Source organism: Borostomias antarcticus (assembly GCF_949987555.1).
Source record: "Borostomias antarcticus genome assembly, chromosome: 14".
Classification (NCBI taxonomy): Eukaryota; Metazoa; Chordata; class Actinopteri; order Stomiiformes; family Stomiidae; genus Borostomias; species Borostomias antarcticus.
The window spans coordinates 23727560-23754624 of NC_140247.1; the positions used below are offsets into that span (position 1 = coordinate 23727560).

The following is a 27065-nucleotide window of genomic DNA, read 5'->3' on the forward strand; positions in this document are numbered from 1 at the left end:
TGTGACACCCTCTCCTCGGATGGACTAATTATTGCAGCGCCCACAGTAATGCCTAATGAGCTCCACCTGGATGTAGTATTGTGTCTAGGGTGCCCCGCTGTTCTTGAGGACACATGCCGTCGTGATTTAAGCGTCACAGCCTGTCAGATAAAAACATGGTTTAACCTGCTGAATGTGCTGGAAGGGTGCAGTGAGCTAATCTAACCAGTCAACAGGGTAGGCTAATACAAAGGAAAATGTTTAATACGGGGTGTGTGCTCTGCACCATTTCAACTCCACTAGGGATTTAGTGAGAAGGATTAGGGTTCGATGTCACTCGGGTAGATGTGTGCTCTGTCTGTGTGTGGCCGTACCTATGCAGACAGGCCACACCAGTTTGAGGTCATTAGGTGACAGTTCAGACGAGACAAACCCAAACAGCTACCAGTCAAAATTGAGAGTTTAACATGTTTTTTGAATGATTTTTCAAGGTGCCCACCCACATCCATTGTATGACCAAAACGGTGGTAGAGCAATTATCAGACTTTCTCAAAAATGCTAGTTTTGTCAACGTTTTGATCTGAACCATTGTATATGATCATAAGTAACCTTAAAACAGGGCTAAACATGATTTTTCCCTTTACTACTCCTTTAACATGCAACATTTTTGAAACTTGATGTGAAAAAATGCGGGCATGAAATCATGCAAGCCTCGCATTTTGCACAGAATTCTGCGATTATTGCGATGAAAATATAACCTTTCTAAAATAGGTGCATAATCTGCCCCTTTTGGCATTAACATGCGATGGCATAATTGCGTTTTTCTTTCGCGTTTCGGGGGTAACATAGGACCCGGGGAACATAGAACCCGGGGAACATAAGACCCGGGTAACATAGGACCCGGGGAACATAGGACCCGGGGAACATAGGACCCGGGGAACATAGGACCCGGGGAACTTAGAACCCGGGGAACATAGAACCCGGGGAACATAGGACCCTTTTTTGGGCGGAACATAGGACCCGGGGAACATAGACAGTTCCCGACAGTGCCATGGATTTATCATCAAACAGTGATCTGCTGATATTTAGCCAAAGGAGCACGACTGCTGATAGGCAGGGCCGGATTGGACCAGGTTAAGCCCCACCCACCAACCACTACCCCCCACCCCACCACCGCCAACCTGCAATTTCATTAGCATGGTAGTAAAGCGCAAGCATGTCTGTCTACATTATGCACCACACACACACACACACACACACACACACACACACACACACACACACACACACACACACACACACACACACACACACAGACATGTCACAGGTACGCTGATGTATTGAGTGGTCCAGATCAGGAGAAGATACAAGATTTGTCAGGAAGTATATGATCACACATAATAAGAAGGAACCCACATGGAGGTAAGCTGTAATTTCAGGTAAATGAAAGATTTGTAGGCTAATCGGGGAAAGAAAGCACAGCGCAGGCAACCACTAGGCCTACCCTCACAACGCACACACTCAAGATAACACCACTGCATCACATAGTACTCAAATACACATTCTGTGCTTGACCACATAACACAACTATCCTACATGTCATCAATAGACCTTCACATCAAGAGCAGTTGGTGAGAGGAGAGGGGCCTACTTTCACAGTCACAATGCACAAACACTGCAAACACCTCTCAACACTGCAACTGTGCTACATATTTTGTAACACTCAAAATAACACCACTGCATCACATAGAACTCAGATACCTATACCTATAACACAACTATATCACATCATCAATAGACATTCACATTAAGAGCAGTTGTTGAAAGGAGAGGAGATCAGAGCAGGACCAAAGCAGTGATTATTTAAAAACAGCTTAGCTTACATTCTTCGATGCTCTTCCTTCTTGATTTTCGTGCTGAGAAGTCTGCGATGACTTCATTGAACTGGGGGCGGAGTCTCGCCATCACGCCACTATCCACGCCACGGATCCCACAACTCAGCCCCTGAGTGGGCTAGAGACACACTTGTCTTCCCCGGTGGGGGCAGGTGGGTAGCCCAGAGAGGGGTCCACAGCCCCCGACCCAATATGACGCGAGGGGGCGGAGTCTTGCCACCAAGCCACGGACCCCACAAATCAGCCCCTGACAGGGCTAGAGAAACACGGTCTTCACCGGTGGGGGCAGGTGGGTGGCCCAGAGATGGGTCCACAGCCCCCGACTCAATATGACGCGAGGGGGCGGAGTCTTGCCACCATGCCACAGATCCCATAACTCAGCCCTCGAGTGGGCTAGAGACACAGGGTCTTCACTGGTGGGGGCAGGTGGGTGGCCCGGAGAGAGGTACACTGTCCACGACCAGCTCTGACCCGAGGGGGCGGAGTTTCACCATCACGCCACTATCCACACCAAGGATCCCACAACTCAGCCCCTGAGTGGGCTAGAGACCCACGGTCTTTGCCAGTGGGTGCAAGGAGATTGCCCAGAGGTCACTGTACTGCGCTCAGTCAGCTCTGACCCAAGCGGGTGGAGTCTCCCCACCACGCCAATATCCATGCCATGAACTCCACAACTCAGACCCTGAGCGGGCTAGAGACACACGGTTTTCACCAGTGGGTGTATGGAGATTGCACTACACCTGAACCGCTCTGACGCGAGGGGGCGGAGTCTCGCCACAGATCCCACGGCCAATGGGCCTAGGATATAGACAATTAACTACCGGTGGAATGGTGGTGGAGCATCCATCGGGGACCCGCTGTAGGTCCGCTAGCCTTGTGTTATCTGGGTTTATCCCTTACCTTTGTCCAGAAACAGAAGTTGAACCAATTGCAGCAAAATAGCTAACGTTACAGTAATCATCAGTGTAACTGCTTTAGCCACTGACCGCTACCATTAATGTTATGGAAGCTGCTGCTAGTTGTTGTGAGCTCATGAGCTAACTGGCTATCTAGAGTAGTTGTCAGAAGTGAGACGTCTGTTGAACTTTGAGTTGTGTCATTCTGAAACTATTCTGAGTGTAGAGAAGTTGTCAAGAAGTGAGCTTTTTGTTGAATTTTATTATTGAGAAGAGTTGTGAGATGTTTCCTGTTGAAATAGAACAAGGTTTTGCTGCAAATGAGTCTAGATAGGGACAGAAAGATAGGCCTAGATACGTACTGTAGTTTTATCTAAGAGCAAGTCAAAAATTTGGCGTGCATTTGTGGTGTGTTGGTGCCATCAAGTGGCTATTGTTGAAATCGTTCCTATATGAGTGAATGAGTCTGTGTGTTGGGTCTAGACTGATTATAAGGATATTCGTTTAAGTGTTGATTTGGTGTTGGTGAGAAGTAATGGAGTTGTTGTGTGTCTTGTCTTTATTGTACTACTGGTAATTATATAAGTTTGGTGTTTGGGTGTGGTCCGAGGCATTGGCGATTTTATAGGGGGGGCAGGGGGGGCAAGTGCCCCCCCTGATTGGACAGCCCAACTCTGCTCAGATTCTTAAAAAAAAAAAAAAAAAAAACTTATTTTTTCTTTACTAATTAACACAATTATTAAATACATAATTGTGGTTTGTACCAGTTTGTGTTAGATCATCATTAATTTTAAAAGTGTATTTATTACTTAAACTAGGCTACCTTTAAAAATATATATATATTCATAATCCACTAATGGCACAACTCGTCCGTCGAAAAAAATGAGATCTGACTGTACTGCTCAGTGCTCAACAAGCTACAACTAGCCAACCTGCTCATAATGGCAAAAAGAGCTATAAAAACAATTTACCACTTCTTCATAAAATAAAATAAAATCTGGCAATGCTAATGAAGAAGCTACCACTCGAAATGACAGCGCAGCAGGTGCAATCAAATGCAGAAGTGCTCCAGAGGCTATCGGAGCTAGCACACTAGCACTAGCACTAGCACTAGCACTAGCACTAGCACTAGCACTAGCACTAGCACTAGCACTAGCACTAGCACTAGCACTAGCACTAGCAACATCACCAGCACTAACACTAGCACTAACACTAGCAACATCACCATCGGCGAGGAAGCTAGCACCAGCAGGCAGTGTCAGTGTGATGTTGTGATGTTGGGTATGGCCTAGTGCTCGGTCATAAAGTCATATTGACATGCTCGTGGTGTCTAGATGAAGTTTGATGCGTTGTGCATATTGAATTGTCATACGGATTTCTCATTAGCATACTGTTCACAACTGGCATTCTTTGTAAATAGATGGGACGAGACGGCAGAACAGTTTTTTTTTTTTTCTCACGTCAAAATGTTGCCCCCCCTACTCTCAGAGGGTAAAATCGCCTATGTCTGAGAGTCTAGTTTAGCACAGGATAGTCTAAATGCTGCTTAATAAACCTATATAAACATGATGACTCTACTGGACTATAGAATCACTGCCAACCTCCCGACATGCTGCTGAGGAAATAGTTACTTGTTCAAATGTTTGGTGACATTTATGTTACTCACTATTGAGATGGAAGTGTTTGACTGTTGTTGTTTAAGTGATCTGTTAGTGGTTTTCTCTCCCCTACTTTTACATCTTAAGTGGTTGTTATTTACCTAAACAGTAAAATAAACACAAGAAAATTAAATGCATGGATCATTATTTATACTGCATGGACATTTGTGATATTTGTTCATTAATTAGCTCTTTTCCCCCTTCACCCCCCCCCCCCCCCCTCCTCTTCTCCATCCTTCTCCTCCCTCTATACTTCTCTCCCTCCCTCACTCCCTCCCTCCTCATCTCATCAGGGTTCTTTACAGCAGCCAATTTGTGTATTTTCCGGGATATCATGCATTTCACATACTTTCTCAAAACATTCTGTAGGCATATAGAAGCTGCGTGTTCTAATGGATGTTGCGGGGTAGTTAAGCACATATTAGAACATCTGTGCCAAGTCCCGGCATATCCAAGGCCCCGTGCGTCATGGCCTATATAATCCAGCTATATGTGCCTGTATCGAGGTCTTGTATGGGGTCCATGGATGGGTTTCATGTGATTCGATAATTATAGCTACAAACATGATGATTCGGCAAATCAATAATCTAACTTGCTGCCGTATTACTCGGTTCACCACGGATCTTTCAAACGTAAAGTTCCTTTCCAGTAATCCAAACTCCATATCCAATTCCTGTTTAGATTTTTGTTTGATCATTGACTCACACGAACAGACTAGTTCCGATTCCGATTTCAGAACGATTAAACTGTAACATAGCCTAGGCTATTTGTATTCGTTGGCGTATTCATAAAAACATCTACACACCCGAATATCACAAACAAGAACTTCTGCGTAAGGATTGTTGACATAAACCCATTCTTAAGTGTCATATTCAAGTCTCGTCATAATATGGGAGCTATAACGTGCGGGAATGGATGAAGGACTTAAAACAAATTGATAATAAGGACTGTATATTGGAACATTTTGACAGAATTAGATTATTGAATAGAGAATATTATTTAAAAAAGAAAAGGGCAGGAGTTCTGGGGAGCCTATACCCACGCCCTAGCGGCATATCTCAATAAAGACTTTTTAACTTTTGGCAGTTGCTTTATTTTGAACGAGAGAATATTATTATACTATTAACGCCAAATCCAGGATACTCGTGAAGGCGCCTGCGTTGTTATGAACCAGACCTGGAGTAATGAAAAAGGTGACGACATACAAAACTAAAACCCTCTAGATTCACTGAAACTACCATGGTTAACATAAAAAAGGTGACTGTAGCCAAAAGGTGACAAGTTTGCAGGTCCGTTGAACGGAACGCTGCTCGGCTGCTAGAATAAGACAGCTAATTTAGGCAACAAAACCTTTATTGAGATATGCCGCTGTGCGCGTGGGTGGGCTCCCCAGCTCAGTCTTGTTGTTCCGATCATGGTTTAATTTGCAATAGCACCTTCATCACACCTGTCTGAAAGTGCCAATATAGTGATTTACAGTGATTTTAGAAAGTAGTTTTGTCAAAAGAGCCTCGCAAACCGTGACGTCACAGAGCGCCCTTGTGACGTGGGCCAGGAGGGGTATAAAAGCCAGAGAGCGACAGAGGAGGATCAGTCAGAGAGCGACAGAGGAAGAGCAGCCAGAGAGCGACAGAGGAAGAGCAGCCAGAGAGCGACAGAGGAAGAGCAGCCAGAGAGCGACAGAGGAAGAGCAGCCAGAGAGCGACAGAGGAAGAGCAGCCAGAGAGAGAGAGAGGGGGACGTCTTCCTCTCTTTCCCTGACTCTCTCTCGTGGGCTAGAGAGAGAGAGAGAGGAGAAGGAGGTATCATCTCGACATCTCCTCCCCCCCCTTCTCTGTCTCACTGAGAGAGATTCAGTGAAAGAGTCCTCCTCTCTTTCGCTGAGTCTCTCTCAGTGAGCCAGAGAGGGGGGGAGGGGAGATGTCAAGGTGGTATCTCCTTCTCCTCTCTCTCTCTCTCTGGACCACTGAGAGAGAGTCAGGGAGAGAAAGGGAGATGTCCTCTTCTCTCTCTCTCCTCTTCCCTGGCTCGGAGGAGGAGGCGGTGGTGGTGGCAAACAAAAAATAAAATAAAAAACGATTTTAATCATAAAAACTGATTCTGACTCTCATTGTAAGCTATAGTGTTATTAAGATATCCATGTTAGCATATAGGAGTACTGTTACTATAGTTACTGTTAGCACTTCAGACTTAGGGGCTGGGCAGCCTCAGCCCTCCACCTCTGACCAGACCTCCACCTCTGACCTCCACCTCTGACCAGACCTCCACCTCTGACCTCCACCTCTGACCAGCGCTCCACCTCTGACCAGCGCTCCACCTCTGACCTCCACCTCTGACCAGACCTCCACCTCTGACCTCCATCTCTGACCAGACCTCCACCTCTGACCAGACCTCCACCTTCACCTCTGACCAGACCTTCACCTCTGACCAGCCCTCTACCTCTGACCAGACCTCCACCTCTGACCTCCACCTCTGACCAGACCTCCACCTCTGACCAATTTAAAAATAAATAAAAACCGATTTTAATCATAAAAACTGTTTCTGATTCTCATTGTAAGCTATAGTGTTATTAAGATATCCATGTTAGCATATAGGAGTACTGTTACTATAGTTACTGTTAGCACTTCAGACTTAGGGGCTGGGCAGCCTCAGCCCTCCACCTCTGACCAGACCTCCACCTCTGACCTCCACCTCTGACCAGACCTCCACCTCTGACCAGACCTCCACCTCTGACCTCCACCTCTGACCAGCCCTCCACCTCTGACCTCCACCTCTGACCAGACCTCCACCTCTGACCTCCACCTCTGACCAGACCTCCACCTCTGACCTCCACCTCTGACCAGCGCTCCACCTCTGACCTCCACCTCTGACCAGCGCTCCACCTCTGACCTCCACCTCTGACCTCCATCTCTGACCTCCACTTCTGACCAGTGCTCCACCTCTGACCAGACCTCCACCTCTGACCAGACCTCCACCTCCACCTCTGACCAGACCTCCACCTCTGACCAGACCTCCACCTCTGACCAGCGCTCCACCTCTGACCAGACCTCCACCTCTGACCAGACCTCCACCTCTGACCAGCGCTCCACCTCTGACCAGACGTCCACCTCTGACAAGACCTCCACCTCTGACCAGCGCTCCACCTCTGACCAGACCTCCACCTCCACCTCTGACCAGCCCTCTACCTCTGACCAGCGCTCCACCTCTGACCAGACCTCCACCTCTGACCAGACCTCCACCTCTGACCTCCACCTCTGACCAGCGCTCCACCTCTGAACAGACCTCCACCTCTGACCAGACCTCCACCTCCACCTCTGACCAGACCTCCACCTCTGACCAGACCTCCACCTCCACCTCTGACCAGACCTCCACCTCCACCTCTGACCAGACCTCCACCTCTGACCTCCACCTCTGACCAGCGCTCCACCTCTGACCAGACCTCCACCTCCAACCAGACCTCCACCTCTGACCAGACCTCCACCTCTGACCAGACCTCCACCTCCACCTCTGACTAGACCTCAACCTCTGACCAGCCCTCCACCTCTGACCAGACCTCCACCTCTGACCAGACCTCCACCTCTGACCAGCGCTCCACCTCTGACCAGACCTCCACCTCTGACCAGCCCTCCATCTCTGACCAAATGTTAACGGTACAGTCGAGCTCCTTGAGTGTGATCTTTACTAGCCTGCTTTGTCTTGTCAAACCCAGCCTTACCCCGTTTTGTGTCTACCTAAAAAATGCCAATCAAAATAACAGAAAACATCAGCTGTTACCTGTTATGTTTGTTATTTCCAGTGTTCCTAACTAGTAATAAACAGGCTGGGTTTCTGAGCTGGCTTTTAATCACAAGTTGCTCATCCCTTACTTCCAGGCACTCTGGACCTCATGTCAGGTCCCGGTCCGGGTACAACAACATAGGGCGGAACCAATATTATGTACTATAATAACAACACATCTTCCCTTCTTTCAAAAGAAAACAACTTGTTCTTTTCTTGTAGTCATATAACAAAACATTAGTTTCTAACTGTTCTTAAATCTGTGCATTCCAATAATAAACCTGCATTTCAAACATGAACCTATGCATTCAAATAATAAGCATATGTATCACATATCTCTTTACAATCCTTTTTTTTTTTTTTTTTCGCAAACATTTTCATTTTCACTTAACTTTCAACAATAAGTGTCCTCTTTTCTTTACTCTGTCTCTTGCCCACAGTCCACATGGTTTTTAGCACTGTGCAATAAGCCTCTCAGGAGGTTTAACAGTCCTTTTAGGCCTGCAACAGGTCTCAGAGGGTGTGCTGCCCCCTTTTGGCATGACAGAGTCACTGCGGTCTGGAGAACTCTGACCAAACTGCTCACTCCTGGGAGCATCTAACAGTTCTCCAGTGCTTCCTTTTTGAGAGTCTGTCTCTGGGACCGTCACCTGTGGTCTCAGATCCACGCGGTTTCGTCTCAGAACTGCACCATGGTCTGTCTGGATCAGGTATGAGCGTGGTGCAACTTCTCTTTGCACGCATCCTCCTTGCCTCCATGTGTCTTTTGTGTGATCCAGGATACGGATTGTATCGCCTGGCTTGAGGCTTGTTAAGTGTTTTGCCTTCTTGTCATGTTGCAATTTGTGTTTTTCTTTTTGTTCTTGTTTCCTTGTCCTGATTTTATGCGCTCCTTCAGGTGTCAACAGGTTCTCATGGATAGGAAGGTTAGTGCGTAAGCGCCTTCCCATCAGCATCTGGGCTGGGGACAAACCATTTTCCAAAGGGGCACTCCTGTATATCATCAGACTCCTCTGGAACTCCTCCTGTCCATCTTGAGCCTTCTTCATGAGAGCCTTGACGATCTTGACTGAACTCTCTGCGAGCCCATTGGATCTCGGGTAGTTAGGGCTTGAGGTGGCATGGTGAAAACCCCAGTCCTGTGCAAAATCAGCAAACTCGCTGCTGGAGAACTGTGGCCCGTTATCTGAAAACACCTCACAGGGAACTCCATGTCTCGCAAAGACTGTTTTAAGGTAGGCTATGACTGTTCTGCTGGATGTTGACTGCAGTGTTGCAACTTCCGGGTAGTTGGAGAAGTAATCTGTGACTACAATGTTGCTTTTACCGTCACAGTCAAACAAATCCACTCCGACCTTCTGGTACGGGCGATCAGGTACAGGGTGGGGCATGAGCGGCTCTGCTTGTTGTTTGGACCTGTAGGTGAGACATATTTCACATGCAGCTGTGGTGTGGCTGATGTCTTGGTTGAGCCTTGGCCAGTACATTACTTCACGCGCTCTACGTTTACATTTTTCCTCACCCAAATGTCCCTCATGCACTTTCTGCAACATTTCCTTACGCATGGATGCCGGGATGACAAACCTGCTTCCTTTAAAGACAATGTCATTAGCAACTGAGAGCTCTGATCTGCATGCCCAGTAATCTTGGATCTGACTTGGGCAATCACGCTTTTGCACAGGCCACCCTTTCAGTATGGTCTTCTTGAGCTCTTTCATTGTCTCGTCTAGTTCAGTTGCTCTGCACATGTGAACAGTTTTCTCTAGCGTCAAATCATGTTCACGTAGTAATCTTTCTCTAAGCCCATTATCAGGAATCCCACATACTATTCGATCTCTGACTAATGAGTTTCTTAAATCTCCGAATTCACATGACTTGCTCAACGTAAGTAGTTCAGTTAAGTACTGATCAAAACTCTCGCCTGTTTTCTGACCGGCAGAGAAAAACTTATATCTCTCAAAAGTGACATTTTTACTGGGCACAAAGTACTCCTCGAACTTTTTCACTAGCTCAGTCAATGTTAAATTCCCCTCATCTATCTGAAAGCTGTTGTAAATGTCCAATGCATCCTCTCCTATTACATGCAAAAATATAGACGCTTTTATCTTCTCATCTCCTCCCCCCGCCCCGCTCGCGGCCAAGTAAATATTACATCTCTGCTTGAATCTCTTCCAATTATCGGCAAGATTGCCACTGAACTGCATGGGTGTGGGAGGACTGAGTTTATCCATGATGGGGAACACTACGGGTGCAGGATTTACTTGGTCTCCTTGTCGATCGTTCGAAACGTTTTCCTTCACGTTAGCTTGATCACCGTCACTTCCACTCTCGCTAGACATACTCGCATGACGCTCCTCTTGCTAGCAGTGCGCAGATGTGTGCCTCTGGAATCCCGCACATTCCTTCTTCATAAGTCGATGAACTCCGCGTTGCCAGTCCCATTATCTGACACCATGTTATGTTTGTTATTTCCAGTGTTCCTAACTAGTAATAAACAGGCTGGGTTTCTGAGCTGGCTTTTAATCACAAGTTGCTCATCCCTTACTTCCAGGCACTCTGGACCTCATGTCAGGTCCCGGTCCGGGTACAACAACATAGGGCGGAACCAATATTATGTACTATAATAACAACACAACAATGGCATAAGACAGATCAGGTGTGGGTATTAAGTTATGGAAGAATGCAATCGTGCTAGATATGGTAATCTGGTCACACAGCCAGGTCAAGATTAGATTCTAAGTTCATTCATTCTAAATTATCGCGTATCTGGTTTGATTACCCGATCTTTGCACCTGTTGTTGTTGTGCAAGGTCAACTGTTTACTGCTGACTGGTCAGTATAAATGCTGCCAGGAAACTTCCCAATTAGGTCAGAGTTCAGTGTATCTATTTACATATACACACTGTGGTCTAATACAGGTCAGCTGAGTGCAATTCAAAGGTGAAGTCTACATTAGCAATGGTGAATTCTGTCTATAGCAGCACAAAACTACTTCACTCCTTTCGATGCAAAGTAGCAGCAGCTCTACTCCGAGTCTCTCTTGGATGACTGAGCTTTTCACCCGATCTCTAAGGGAGACATCAGCCACGCCAGCAAACTCATCTCAGCCACTTGTATCCTTGATCTTGTTCTTTCAGTCATAACCAGTGGCGTAACGTAGTTACGATAGGCCCCAGTGCAAGTGCGACTTACTAGTTATGAATACACACACACCATTAGGGATATGTAAATGTATATATTTTACTGACGATATGACGCATTTTACAGTTGAATTAGGTACGTATTGTATTAGCAAAGTAGAGATTCATAGAGAAAGCTATCAGAACCACGGATAGCGCTCTGAGACGTGGTAACAAACAGACAAAACCAAATCAACAACAACAAAATCAAATCAACAAGTCGACTAATCAACCAACTGTAGCTGGAATCTTTTTGGGCCCTCTCACTCCACGGGCCCCAGTGCAACCGCACTGCCTGCACTGTCTGTATTTACGCCCCTAGTCAGGACCATGGTGAGAGTAGGAACGAAGATAGACCGGTAGATCGAGAGCTTTGCCTTTTGTCTCGGCTCTCTTTTCGTCACAACAGTGCGGTAAAGCGATTGCAGAACCGCTCCTGCTGCTCCGATTCTCCGGCCAAACTCCCTCTCCATGGTTCCCTCACTCGTGAACAAGACCCCCAGATACTTGAACTCCTTCACGTGGGGTGAGTGAACTTGGGACTCATTCCCTACTTGGAGTGGACAATCCACCGGTTTACTGCTGAGAACCATCGCCTTTGGAGGTGCTGATTTTCATCTCAGCCGCTTCACACTCGGCTGCGAACCGATCCAGAGAGTGCTGGAGGTCACATCTGGTGGTCCAGCTTCGTCCATCTCTGACCTCTGGTCAGCTACAGTTACAATGTTGTTCTGTGAGAGCTTGCTGTCTCTTTGTCCTCTGATTAAACAACTCAGTGTGCGTTGCTTTGACTTCTGTGTGTACCACGGTACCCAGTCAGGATGACACTATCATTTCATATGCTGGTTTACCTGAAAAAACACAGAATTTTGTATTGATTCGTTATGTAGCTACTGTAATAAACAGTTAGTTGTGCAAAGTTAGCTGTGTATAGCAACAACCTAGTGTAGTCGAGGGTATACTCAAGACTCAAGACCTACAGTATGGAGGTACACATTCTTCATCAACAGACACACGGTATAGCTACATAAAGATAACATGAAATGTAGAACTATGATAAGCACATTGTGTTGCCTCTGTGTATGAAATGCACTATAAAAATAAAAGTTGATTTGATTTGAAGCAATTTAAAATGTTGACACTTGAATATTTTCACTTAGAATAGGCTACATAATTACATTTATTGCATTTTCTTTTAGGTATGCAAGCTTGCATTTCAACTTGAAGAACAGTACAACATCTGGTACTCACCATCCTGGAACACTGTTGAAATGGCAGGGAAAGATTGGTTCGGTGGCTTTATGAAGAGGCACCAGTCACTCTCTGTCAGAAGCCCACAGGCCACAAGCCTCGCCAGAGCAAGTTTTAATAAAACAAATGTGGCTAGCTTCTTCGACAACCTCTCTTGTGTGCTGGACAAACACAAGTTTGATGCCAGATCCATTTGGAATATGGATGACACTGGGGTCACCACTGTTCAAGCTCTTGTAAAAGTGGTGGCAAAGAAAGGAATGAAGCAGATCGGTGCAGTGACATCAGGGGAGCGTGGGGCTCTCATCACCACGGCATGTGCGGTGAATACTTTGGGTAACTCCATCCCACCCTTTTTTTTATTTTTCCCCGCAAACAGTTTAAACCCCACTTCATCAGGGATGGACCCACAGGGTGTATTGGAGCAGCCAACGGGCAAGGGTGGATGCAGGAGGAAGATTTTTTTTAAATGTTCTCCAGCACTTCCACACCCACACCAAATCATCTCCTGAGAACAAGGTCCTTCTCTTGCTGGACAACCACGGATCCCACTTGTCCATTGAGGGAATTGAGTTTTGCAGGAAGAATGGAAACGTCCTCCTTACATTCCCACCTCACTGCACGCACAAGTTGCAGCCATTGGACAGAAGTGTCTTTGGTCCATTCAAGCGAGCATTCAACACATCTGCTGACATTTGGATGAGAACCCATCCTGGAATGACCATGACGATCTACAATCTTCCAGCCCTCGTCAGGAGTGCCCTTCCAATGGCGACAACTACAACTTATATCCAGGCAGGCTTCCAGTGCATGGGGATATGACCTATTAATAGGGCCACTGGCCACATTCAAAGACAGTGACTTTGCTCCATCCCTGGCTGCAGACTGCCCTGCTCCTCTCCCTCCAGCAGACCGCCCTGCTCCTCCCACTCCAGCAGACCTCCCTGCTCCTCCCACTCCAGCAGACTGCCCTGCTCCTCTCCCTCCAGCAGACCTCCCTGCTCCTCTCCCTCCAGCAGACCTCCCTGCTCCTCTCCCTCCAGCAGACCTCCCTGCTCCTCTCCCTCCAGCAGACTACCCTGCTCCTCTCACTCCAGCAGACCTCCCTGCTCCTCTCACTCCAGCAGACTGCCCTGCTCCTCCCACTCCAGCAGACTGCCCTGCTCCTCCCACTCCAGCAGACCTCCCTGCTCCTCTCACTCCAGCAGACCTCCCTGCTCCTCTCACTCCAGCAGACCTCCCTGCTCCTCTCACTCCAGCAGACTGTTTTTAATGTTTTAAGTGTGGAAGACATGCTCCACTTCTGTCCATAAATTCAATACAATGTGAGCTATTTAACCTTGTGATTGGTTTATTACATTCAATAATGAAATACAATCTGTACATGAGCAGCAGGAGGAGGCTCCCAAAATCACACTTCACTTCCTACAACATGTTATACAGCTAGCATTTACTAAAAATGCACAGATGTATTTTACAACTGATTTAAAACAGTTAACTATCCTGTCTGAAGTCCTAATTATTTACACCCCAGTCCAAAAAACATCAAACATTGATTGACTATGACAAGACACAGAGAGGAGGGGTCATGTGATACATACATGCAGACACAAGGGGGCAGACATGGTGAAGTGCAGGGGAAACGGGGCACAACAATGTTGACTTCTTGTTAATGTTGACTCCTGAGAGAGAAAAGAGACAGTTCAGTAGGTGACGGACTGCTTGATACTCATCTGACACATGAGGGAGCATATACTTAAAATAAAAGGCTTTAAGTCTAGTTACAGTCTTGGCATATAATTCCCCATTGTATGGGACTTGTAGCAACACTTGCTGTGATGGAGCCCAGATCAACAGCTTACAGGCCCTCAGCCCTTTGCAGAACATGCCAAGCTGCACTTGCATGTAGAAGCCCCGTGGACCATTTGGCTGCAGCTGAGGCCTCCCCTCCACCATCTTCACATCGTACTTCTGGCTTCTGATCAGGTCCTCCAGACACTCGTCACCCCTAAGGAGAGGACATTTGATCTCCAGCAGTTCCTCCGAGTTCGGAACTCCATGCTGACTTGCTGACAGCCAGGGCTCACTTGCACACACGACTGTGCCTCTGTGGCTGACTGCATATCCACATTCCTCTAGCCACTGGGAGGCCCATGCCTCATTTTCTGTACCATCGCAAGTTGCTGCATTCCCATGGAACCTGGGGTAGAGGTGCTCTCTGATGTAGTTCTGAGGGTTGGCTGTGATTGGGACCTTCTTTGCTGTGCTCCCAGTGATTCTCACCTTATAGAGTCATGCCACAAGTGAGAGGTACTCTGATCAAGGATTACGTGCTCCAATGCTGCGCATTTGTTGGGATCAATGGCCACAAAAGTGTTGTAGAACAACATACATCTCTGGCAGGCGTTGGTGCCATCATGGTCAGCATGTGGTGAGGGTTCAGGCTGTTCTGGCTCCTGTTGCTGTGCAGCATTCACACATACACACTTGTGCAGAAGGCTTGACATGGGCAGTTTCCGATGTTTGAGACCTTCTCTCAGCTCATCCTGGGTGTAGAATGTGGGAGTGGGAGGCAGAGGAACATGGGTGGGCCTTACTTCTGGCATCAGCAGCACAGTGGCGGGAAAAGGTGATGTCGTTCAACCGCTTCGGGGCAAGGTTGCTCTGGGTCCCCACACAGAGCCGCTGCTCATCGGTGTAGGCAATGCCAGTTAGCCCACTGGACACTGCATTTTCCACCTGAGACCAAACGTATTTTGATTTATTAGATATTAAGATTTTTGCATTTAGATTATTTAGATATTTACCTTTTCCATATACTTACACAGCTTACCTGGGCTGAACTCCATTCACTTACCTTGCTCTACTGTACCAGAGATTTGACAAGATACTTACAGATGGTCATCAGTTCAGAAGCTGTGGGTATGTCAATACACTTTACATTTAGACTTAAATGTCCCCAAGGGACAAAAGTACATCGTCGAGTACAGTCAGCAGAGCGTGCGCCATCTTGTAGATGTGAATATACTCATTATTATGTGAACAACACAAACAAACTTTGCAATATTCACTAATTATCATGAAACATATTTTTTATTGTGTTATCCTTGTCATCATTCAATCATTCAGTGTTTTTACACTGTGATGTAATCATCTGATGTCTTATTTTTTTCTATTGTCAATAAACAATAAAAGACAGTACGAAGTAGTTCAATATGTCCCCGTACGTAACCTCTGGCCACTTCTGCATATCGTCTACCCACATTAAAACTGACGACAGATGGGACAATACTAGACCATCTGACATTCTTATCTGGTTTTCGGTGTGCTCCAATTTTAAAACATTAGATGTGTTTGTATTTCTTAGATACAGTTTTCTAACTAGCTAGCGAAAGTTTACCGGATGTTGACAGTGACGGTTTAGCGGAAGTCGAATGACAAAATGCGGAAGAGGCGAACTAAAAGTGGGCGGGGCGGAATAAGGTGAATAATAAACTAAATAGCCTAACTTAAAGCAGCTCAATATAGTTTTTTAACCTTAAAATAACAGCTTCAAAATCATTTTGATGGTACACTGTCTGGTAATAGGCAGAATGTTGCCTCTTTTGTTCCCACTCCTCCTCCAAAATGCTTCTTCTTGAAATAATACGTTTGGTGTAGCGGGCCGCTATTTTCGCGGAAAATCCGTAACGCTTTACGGCATTACTTCACACACCAACCTCCGCTGGCTATTGCTAAAATAATAGTAGAAATTCTCAAATCACAGTATTATACACATCATGGTGGAGGCGAAAAGACCAAAGAGGAACATCACAGAAAGAGACAGACCCAAAAAAGAGAAAGAGACCAAGCCAGAAGCCAAACTAGCTAACTGGCTTTTACTTGCAGGCGGGAGCTTCACAGTGAAAGGCTGCAAGACTGACGCAGAGCTGGCCTCTTTGCTGTTGAACTTGTACTGTAAGTACTGTACTACTGTTAGCTAGCCTAATATAGGCTAGCTAGCTTGCTATGTCATAGATATATGACATAGATAGATACATTATATCTAGGAATATATACTAACTAGGCCCTTTTATTCCAGCTATCAACTGTTTTCTCATGTGGGTGTTTGGGGACTGGTTTCACAAATGCAGGCGTGCAGCTGTACTGAACAATTTTACGACGGTTGTGAAAAGGTGAACCTGTAGGGGGAACCAAATCACAAAAATAACACATCCTACATTGGGCTGCTTTAAATACTCATTGAATTGCTGAAACTGAACAAGGAACACAGTCTATCTAAGCCTGTTGCTGCCCTCCCGTGGCCATCTGCCTCTTGTGGTAGCAACATAGAACTGCAGGTTTTGGGACCACTGCCTCTTGTGGTAGCAACATAGAACTGCAGGTTTTGGGACCGCCTCTTGTGGTAGCAACATAGAACTGCAGGTCAACAACGGGACGGAGGAAGCCAAGGAGGAAGCCAGGGAGGGAGTGACAACCGGACATTTGCTATCATTGGTGCGCTGGCTTACACCCACGCACAAAAACTAAAAACTGAGCAAATGTATGTGGAGCTAGCGGTAGGCTACATAACAGTGATGCGTTTTGATTATAACTTACCTGTGTGAAAATGCCATGAACACATGCAAAAATATGTCGGAAATGTTGCTGTAGGTGATGTTTGCTTGTCTGACTGAAACAGAATAAATACCATACATATAAACACAAAACTGCTAGCTCAGCCTAAGATTAATATCTGCTGAGGTTTTTTCCCCCATAGACAGATTTAGCTAATACTATGCAAACTTCACATGCTAGCTCAGCATCAATAGTGGCGGCACATCATAAAGACATTTGACTCATGCGCTAGTCCAATTCAATTAGCATAGCCTATAGCCTAGTAACAACATCGACATCAGAAGCAACTACGGGCTTCACAATTCTCCATAACCCATCATCAATTATGTATTTTAACTTTTAGAGCAAAACGTAACCTTCTACAAGTCTCTGCTACAGTAACCTTTTTCAGCATTTTTCACAAATCCCATTCATTTCTCCTATAGGGATTTTGGACTACACCCGACAATGTAGTCCAGCCTACAAAGATGATCAGACCTCATCACTCATGTCTTTTTTTTTTTGCTCAGAATTTTCTACATGTAGCTAGTTTGTACGGAAGAGCATTAAGGCCAACAGCAGAGATTTTTTTTTTTTAAGCTTCTGAGTTTAAAGTCAGAAATTCTGACTTTTTTTCTCAGAAGTTATTTCTGACTTTTTTTCTCAGAAATTCCGAGTTTTTTTCTCAGAAATTCTGACTCTAATCTCAGAAATTCTGACTTTAATCTCAGAAATTCTGACTTTAATCTCAGAAATTCTGACTTTAATCTCAGAAGTTATTTCTGCCTTTTTTCTCAGAAATTCTGACTTTTAAGTCAGAAATTCTGACTTTAAACTCAGAAGCTTAAAAAAAATAATAAACTCAGTTGTTGGCCCTAATGCTCTTCCGTAAGTTTGCATGTTCCTTCTTCTTTGAGTTTCCTGGCGCATGGCAAACCAAGCATGCGCCTTTTGTGAATGTTGAGATATGTATCTCATTATTATTATTATTATTATTATTATTATTATTATTATTATTATTATTATTATTATTGTTGCTATTATCCTCTTTGGTTTTACTAGTTCACCAGCTGCCGTTTCCTGTAGAGTTGGTTAAGGGGCGGGACTTCCGTTCTTGGGATCATTTCCAAACAAACTTCTGCTCCTGGAAGCAGCGCCAGCATTTGAAAAGATGCTCTTGATGTGACATCCACTCGATTAAAAACTGGAGCTCATTAGCTCAATAGTTTGTTTCAGGGGGCATGGTAAGATCATCAATCTGCCCAGTTTATGTTAAACAGTTTAGTAGGCTAGCAGCTATCTATACTGTGCTAGCTAGATTAATGTACCTAGTCTAGCTTCCGTATGCTACTCCTGTATGCCAATGCTAATATAACCTCCTGGGATAAAACCGACTTTGCTCCATTGCGTCAACTCCGTACTTTGCTCTCAAATCACGTGTACTTCCAGGTTGAAATCGTGGTCGCTATGCCTGTCAAGATAAAAACGCTTACAGTGGAGTGAAGGCAAACAAGGCAGTTACTTCTAGCAGACTGTATGATGGATCCCGAGGTGTCTGTTCTGTTTCACTGTACTGGTTGGAGAGGACTTGTGGAATCACAAGTGCAAGTGGAGCTCTCTGAAAGGTGATATTACATTTTGTTTCACTGTACAATAAAGTAATAAGATCGCAATGTGTGATGCCCATAACTCAGCCTGCCTCAGAGACTCTTTCTTAATGTCAACTTTTATTATCTTTTCCTCTCCTCTTCCTCCACCTCCCTACTGTAGGTTCAACCGCCAGACAGACCCCACTCTGGAGCAGCAGATAGAGGAGGCGTGGACAGAGAGGGTGACCAAGGATCCTTGGCTTTTCAACGGGGCCAAATTCAGACTGCACTCTTTCACCTTGACCTCGCCCCCATCCACTCTCTCCTCCTTCAGCCCTGCCTCACCCCAGCCTAAATGCCCCCAGCTACCCCCCAGTCCCCGCAAAGAAGGGTCTGGGTGTGCAGATCGTGGGAATTGTTGCACCCGGAGGGAGGAACAGTGTTTGCGTGACACAGACGGGGGTGCGGCCATACTTCCTATCTGTGATGCCCAATGGAGCTCTAACTGTGGAATTGCAAGAGACAGCGTTAACCAATCAGGACACAGAGACTGCGTTAACCAATCAGGACACAGAGATGGAAGCTTTAGCTGTGGAGTGAAGAACACCACATTGGTCAACGCCAGAGACAGCCAAACATCCCCCCCAACCAAAGACTGCTGTGTACCAGGAGAACCAGCGGTATGTAGGACGCTGGAGGCCCAGACCCAGCAGCAACCCTTCCCCGGAAGAGACGAGGCTCCTGTCCTGACCCTCCGGCTGGGGCTGACCTGTTACAAGGACTTCCTGGGCACTAATTGGTGTCCGGCGGTGGGGGAACTGTGCAGACGCGGGGAGGCGGAGTACGGAGACCCCCTGGCGCTATTGGCCCAGCCTCTTGGGGTGGGCGGAGTCTTGTGCACGTGTGACGGACAGGTGGTGCTGATCAGGAGGAGCCAGCGGGTGGCGGAGGCGGGGGGGCTCCTGGACGTCCCTGGGGGGCACCCCGAACCAAAGGTAGGAGAGAGAGATGGATGATTGAAGACAAATATAAAGAAAATGGAGATATTAACTAAATGTCCTGGATATAGCCTACTACTCTCTGATATAGACTTCTACTCTTGGGTGTGAGGAAGACATTCTTAGAGATTCTCCTCAGCAAAACACAATCATTCATAGAGAAAATTAATAGTGAAGGAAATACATTGTTGGGCATATACTGTAGGCCTAACAGGTGACAGAGGACAGGTGTGTGTGCTGGTAGTAGAGGCTTATGGCGCGTTCCAGGCAACCCGTAACTCGTGTTTTTCCGACCTCCTACACGTGAAAATGCTCTGGAATGGCAGTCAAACCCGTAACTTCCCACCCGGCAACTGGGAGTACATCGATCTGTACGAGTTCACGGGTGGGAAGTTACGGGTTTGACTGCCATTCCAGAGCATGTAGGAGGTGTACGTGTAGGAGGTCGGAAAAACACGAGTTACGGGTTGCCTGGAACGCGCCATTAAGGCAGGAAACATGACTCCCCTACGTTTTCATTACTCTTCGCCTTTCAGCCCACTTTGAGTTTGATGATCCAGCTTTATTTATTTACGTATTTAATTTATTTGACAGTGGCATTTTATATATGTATTTTGCTAGCGGCTGATTAATCGTCTATCGCCTTTTTCCTGCTCCAGACTATTATTATATCGGCCTTTAAAAATCCACTATTGGTTGACCTCTAGTTGTGACTGTGAGGTTAAGGAGCAGGCCCTTCTGTTCCTTCTCTTCCATGCAGGCGGTGTCTGGGGACCAGATCACGATGGCACTGCTGCAGACCAGACAGGAAGCGGTGGTGAAAGAGCTGTTCTGCTCTGTGTGTGCGGAGATCAGAGATGAAGTGAGACACTAAATCTTTTCTTTATACTTTTATTTACGACTTTTATTAACGACCATACCTGTCTAAATATGATTTGATCTCCTTAAACTAGTCACCCAGCGTATATCACATTACCGCAATCCATTTTCCGACGTAAAGCTCACTTTAAAAGATATTTGCATTTTTGCGTTTTACTTCATTTCAAAAGTTGAACGTGATGGCTTTAAAACTTTTTTTTTTAATTGTTCCCTCGTCGCGCTGACAAACTCGCCTCGGTTAGTTTCAAATAATTTTCAGTAGTTATTATTTTCATTTTAAACCTCTTTGCACAGCCTACGCCAACGGTCTGTCTTCTTCCGGTTTGCATGGTATCCGTTGAATGCTGGGTAGAGAATCTAGCGTAGGTGGATAACAGAATATAGCGCAGGAGTTCAACAGATTCAAACGACAATAATATAAAATAAAAACTACTAAAAATGATTTGAAGCTAACTGGGGCGAGTTTGTCAGCGCAACGAGGGAACAATTTAAAAATATGTTTTAAAGCCATCGCGTTCAACTTTTGAAATTTCCTCCCTCCCTCCCTTTCTCCTTCCCTCTCCCTCCCTCCCTCCTTCCCTCTCTCCCTCCCTTTCTCCCTCCCTCCCTGCAGGTGAATGTTCCTCTGTGTTCCCTGGGGGAGCCAGTGCTCCTGGGGGTAGCTCTGAACCATACCAGCTCAGGCAGACCCAGCGCAGAGTTCTACATCAGGTACTACCGGGAAAGGAGATAAGATATCTTGACAAGAATAGAAAGTTTATTTGCCATGTGTAACAAGTTCAGGTACATTGGGATTCTTGTCATCGCTTGTCCAGTATCTTATCAGTACTAATCAATTCTTCATTCCAGTCCAGGTACTCAGCTAATCATTGAAAGGTTCCCTAACTGGCAATTTACTATCTGTAGTCTATCAGTCTATCAGTATCATCCTCATCTACTTATCCCATCCGATCATGGATGTCTGTGCCTTTGTCCATGATGTAGGCAGTGCAATTAAATGGCATTGAAGTATAAAGGGTGTGCAGTCAGTTTTTGTCTATTGTAGGCAAGAGTCAATTGTTATTGTTTATCGTATAGGCAGTCGATTGTTATTGTTTATCGTATAGGCAGTCGATTGTTATTGTTTATCGTATAGGCAGTCGATTGTTCTTGTCTGTTATTATCGTATAGGCAATAACAGGACAATCGGGACGGATACTAAAGCACTACTACTACTACTAATAATAGTATATAAGCGTTTGTGATGTTTGTTCCCAGCTGTTCGCTGAGCTCTGCAGAAGTCAGAGAGCTGTACTGGAGAGGAGGGCCAGAGGCCCACGAGTCCACTGACATCGTGTTCCTGAGCCAAACAGTAAGGACTCACTCATTACAGTAACACTAACTCTTACAGTAACACTAACTCTTACAGTTACACTAACTCTTACAGTAACACTAACTCTTATAGTAACACTAACTCTTATAGTAACACTAACTCTTACAGTAACACTAACTCTTATAGTAACACTAACTCTTATAGTAACACTAACTCTTACAGTAACACTAACTCTTATAGAACACTAACTCTTACAGTAACACTAACTCTTACAGTAACACTAACTCTTACATAACCTCTTGGGCAGCAAGAGGGGTATGAAGAATATAGCATGTACAAAGAACAACAAAACAAACAAAACAATTGTATACAAATGAAATACGATGTGTAGAGGAATACAGTACAATTTCTATGAGTGCCTGTTAAAAACTTGCCACTGCATTTTCAAGGAGTTGCAGCAGCTGGACAAGAGCTCGCCCCTCTGGTCAGAATTGTGTCCTTCTGCCAAGGGTGCAGTGGTTCTCTATCAACTGGTGCTGCCTGACCAGTATGACCCGTCAGACAAACACAGTCCAGCAAGGTATTGACATGATGTACTGAAAGGAAAGACTGTTTTCTCACCAGTGCTATGGTTGTGCCACCAAAGCTTGTGTTGAACAGATGTGAGTATAATTTTTCCAAAGATTATTATTTGAGGCCTGGAGACTAATACTATATCAATGCTTTTTAAAACAGTTGTGAGAAATGTGAATATGAATGTTTTATTGGATATCACAAACAAGATGCAAAAACAACACTGGAGTATAAATAAACAGTAAACAAATAAACAGTATAAAACAATACAATCTGCATCTCTTCACTTCAGGCTTCTTGTTCCGCAATCTGTGTGTCATCGCAACTGAGCTCAAGGTTCAGTTTGAAGGTTAGGAAAACATAAACACACAACTATAGAGCACTTTATTTTGCTCAGTGTAGTTACGTATTCATCTGTGTAGTCATGTATTCATCAGTGTAGTCATGTATTCATCTGTGTAGTCATGTATTCATCAGTGTAGTCATGTATTCATCTGTGTAGTCATGTATTCATCTGTGTAGTCATGTATTCATCTGTGTAGTCATGTATTCATCATTGTAGTCATGTATTCATCTTTTGTCCCCTGGACCTCTTTGGCTCATTCTGTATCACACAAAATACAAACTTTTACCCTGATATCTCGAAGCTTAGCTTTACATTTTAGTGATCCAGGGTCCTTGAGAGCAGTTGCATCTACACAAACAGCATCATACATTAAACCCTCACTAGAGGAAGAGTTTTTCTGCGACACAGCTCACACAGTGAGCCTGCTTCATTCAGAGAGCCTGCTTCATTGAGAGCCTGCTTCATTGAGAGCCTGCTTCATTGAGAGCCTGCTTCATTCAGAGAGCCTGCTTCATTCAGAGAGCCTGCTTCATTCAGAGAGCCTGCTTCATTCAGGGAGCCTGCTTCATTCAGAGAGCCTGCTTCCTTCAGAGAGCCTGCTTCCTTCAGAGAGCCTGCTTCCTTCAGAGAGCCTGCTTCCTTCAGAGAGCCTGCTTCCTTCAGAGAGCCTGCTTCCTTCAGAGAGCCTGCTTCATTCAGAGAGCCTGCTTCATTCAGAGAGCCTGCTTCCTTCAGAGGCTCTTTTGCACATAGGCCACATGCTTCTCAGTGAATGTGCCTCAGTACTCAGTACAATCTTACATTTTACGCTGACAACAGTAAACAATTCTCTCTTTACCTGTATACAAACATGCAAACATAGATACAAACATGCCTATTGGACTTAAGCTTATTGATTGCTGTGAAAAGCCATCTGTACCAACAGCAGACCAAGCTACCACACCAAAGCTCATGTGTGTCTCAGTCAGTCAAATACCTTCATGTCATGAAGTGGATATACTGTAAACTATGTTCATGGTATTTACTGTCATACTGAGAACATTATCACCAGCCATTTGGGAAGAACCTTGTAGATGCAAAAGATCACTACATCCTATTGCTCTGTTTTGTTCTTTTTGTTGTGTCGCTGGATCCCTACAAAACACTAGGATGTTCATGTTGCCTACAGTGTCGCAAAATATTTGGTTTGAAATTTGGCAGCTATTGAGTTAGGATTCTTAGTGATAAAGGATGTTATCAGAGTGGCTGGTTATCGGAGTAGTGGGTTAATCTTGATTTCCAGATCATCTACACAAGCTTGAATTCAGAGACTGCAAACAAGGCTTGGGTTATGCTTGGCGAGTAGTGAAAAGGGCTTAGAATGGGGTTCTAGTGGCAATTGGGATGAAATGAAAACGCTGTGTGCTTGGAACCGGGTGTTTGGACCGGGGGTCAGACGAACACGGTGGGTGTTTCCGGCGGGTGTGGAGGAGAGGGGGAGCCCTCGGAGGGGCTGTGGCCCAGCAGCAGCTCCTTCTCCCTGGGAAGGCACGGCCCGCTGATGTGCTGGCTGTGGGAGTGGTAGAGACGCAGGAAGGACAGGATGGACTGGGTCAGCCACAGAGCCGTCACACACCACAAGGACACCTGGGGAAGGGGGGGGGGGGGGGATAACATTCATTACAAACAAGACCTCATTCCCAAGTAGACTCACATAACACAACACTAAAGAAATCCCCTTCTAGCTGGGAGAGCCACTTCCATGAGAGGTGCAGCGCTGGTGGTGACTGCTACTGGGTCTCACCTCTGCACAGGTGAGCTCTGTGTAGAAGGACGACGTGTCCACGTCCAGGTACATAGGAACCACCTGAGACTCGGCACAGCTACACACGGACACACAGAGGACAACGGTCAGGCCCTGCACACTAACTTTACTGTACTAGTATACAATCACTGCAGCGTGCTGGAAAACTGTGAGTTCAGTGAGTTCAACACTCAAGTGTGAGCGGTTTTACCTGTATGGCCTTGTGTTGTCGTCTGTGACCGTGTCACACCAGGAGGCAAAGCCCAGGGACAGGGTGACGCTGGCCCCCCCGGACATGAACAACACACACAGGCTCAACAGCAGCGTGAGGAAGGACGAGAACAGCGTGCTGCACGAGGAACACACGAACACACTGGTTAGCTGAGAGACGCATGTAACTTATACTACTATAACTGTTACAATAACGTAATATGCATGTAGATATGCCTCATGATGTAATTAATGGCACAATGTGCAATACCTAGGGTATTTTATAGTAGGCCTATATAATATAAATATAGTAGGGTTAGGGTTGTTTTATATAGGATGAATCAATATTATATAGCCTATTTATTTGGCAATTGTATCATCATTGTCATCTTCTGAATAGCACAGGAATACTGTGAGAATGAAGCGCGCTCACTCATCATGCCGCCCGTGCAGATAGAAGAGACTTCTCCAGCCTTGAGCGGCACCGTAGAGTACCGTGAAAACACCCACAAAAGTGGCGAACTGGCATGCCGCCGGCGGACCCCACTGTTGAACCACCAGATGTGAGATCTCGCCCTCTTCCCCGGTTATTCCAGTTCGGTTTTCGGCCCTCCAGTAGCCCGTGGAGAAAAGCGCACAACGCCCTTTGAAAGCCGAGCCGTTGAGCGCTAGCGGCACGACCACCATCAGCCCCGCCAGGATCGAGAGAGAGTGGGCGGCGCAGTGGGCCAGCAGCAGCCGCCGATCAAGCTCCATATCTTCAAGTCCAAATGTTATCAAAACGAAAGCTAAATTTAGGATATCTTCACGTCTAATTTGGCATCATCAAATAGTAGGCTGCATCCACATGTGCTGAGCTATTTCCATCCGACAACGGCGAGTGTAGGCCTATTTTTAAAACACTGCGCAGTGATGGCATTCCTACGTTACACAACACCCGTCATGACTGGACCGCTACACCGTGACGCACATAACAGCGGTGGCCTGTGCCATGCACTCATATAGCCACAAATCAGGCCTTTTTGTCTCATGATTGACGAGGTATTCAGTAGGCATTTTCCTTATAGAAAAAGATGCGTTTTTCAAGTGGAATATAGTTAGGGCAGGGTCGAGGGGTCGGGTTTCAGGGTGGACGCGCCCCCCGCTAAATAAAACTTGGTGAGTAGAATAACATTATGCAAGGAGTATTAAAAACCTGTCCCTTTTTTGTGCGCCAGCGCACCATACAGTCATGGCCAAAAATATTGGCACCCCTTGCACTTCTGTCAATAATGCACCACTTCTCCCAGAAAGTTGCTGCAATTACAAATGTTTTGATATTCACATGTTTATTTATTTTGTTTGCATTGGAACAACACAAAAAGCAGAGAAAAAAGCCAAATCTGATATCATTCTATATACGAAGAGTTCATTTGCAAAAACAGATATGTGCATTTTGATACATTTTGATAAATCATTTTTTCAATCAAATTTCAACATTAAATTCATTCATTAAATAACAGTTTGATGGTTTTGATTACGTAAAGAAGAGTCTTCTTTATTTAATCAAAACAACCCAACTGTAATTTAATTGATATTTAATGTTGACATTTGATTGAAAAAATTATTTATCAAAATAGAGGTTCCTCGGTAGTGTAGTGGATTAAGTGTCTGACTCCCATGCGGATGGTCAGGGGTTCAATTCCTGGTGGGGAAGATTTTGGCAAACAATACTCACACCCTCTGCTAGCCTGTGGGTCTATTTACTTTTCCATCCCTCTCCCTTCCTCCTTTCACTCTCCTTTCCCCTTTTTTTGGAAGTACGGGAGAGATTCCATTGGAACAAAAACACTATGACACCACATACTTTCAAGTTCCTCGGTAGTATAGTGGAAAAAGTGCCTGATTCCCATGCGGAAGATCATGGGTTCAATTCCTGGTTGGACACGAGCCCGTTTGATTTTTAACTTTAGCCACAACCTTTCTTCCTCTCCTCTCTGCCCCATTTTTTAAGACGGACGGGATAGATCCCATGGGAACAAAACGTTTTTTTGTTTATTTTTAAGGAAATGTACAGTCTGTTTTGCAGATGAATTAACTGTCACACTGATTGCAGAAACTGGGTGACCAATTAAGTGACCAATTACAAGTCCCATTGATATACT

The 27065-nt window shown here is 45.5% G+C and overlaps 2 protein-coding genes across 2 annotated transcripts; one reads left to right on the forward strand and one right to left on the reverse strand.

Moving 5' to 3' along the window:
* Window positions 1-18736: 18736 nt before the first annotated feature.
* Window positions 18737-22603, forward strand: nudt22 (nudix (nucleoside diphosphate linked moiety X)-type motif 22). The gene is made up of 6 exons (XM_084448269.1): window positions 18737-18856; window positions 19002-19815; window positions 20579-20680; window positions 21311-21408; window positions 21955-22048; window positions 22459-22603. Exons 1-6 carry the CDS (start codon window positions 18768-18770, stop codon window positions 22594-22596), a joined length of 1335 nt encoding a protein of 444 aa, XP_084304395.1. The 5' UTR covers window positions 18737-18767; the 3' UTR covers window positions 22597-22603.
* Window positions 22604-24351: 1748 nt separating this feature from the next.
* Window positions 24352-25809, reverse strand: LOC311317218 (transmembrane protein 179). The gene is made up of 4 exons (XM_084448270.1): window positions 25355-25809; window positions 24923-25060; window positions 24712-24790; window positions 24352-24554 (listed from the first exon to the last, which is right to left on the reverse strand). Exons 1-4 carry the CDS (start codon window positions 25675-25677, stop codon window positions 24360-24362), a joined length of 735 nt encoding a protein of 244 aa, XP_084304396.1. The 5' UTR covers window positions 25678-25809; the 3' UTR covers window positions 24352-24359.
* Window positions 25810-27065: the final 1256 nt, after the last annotated feature.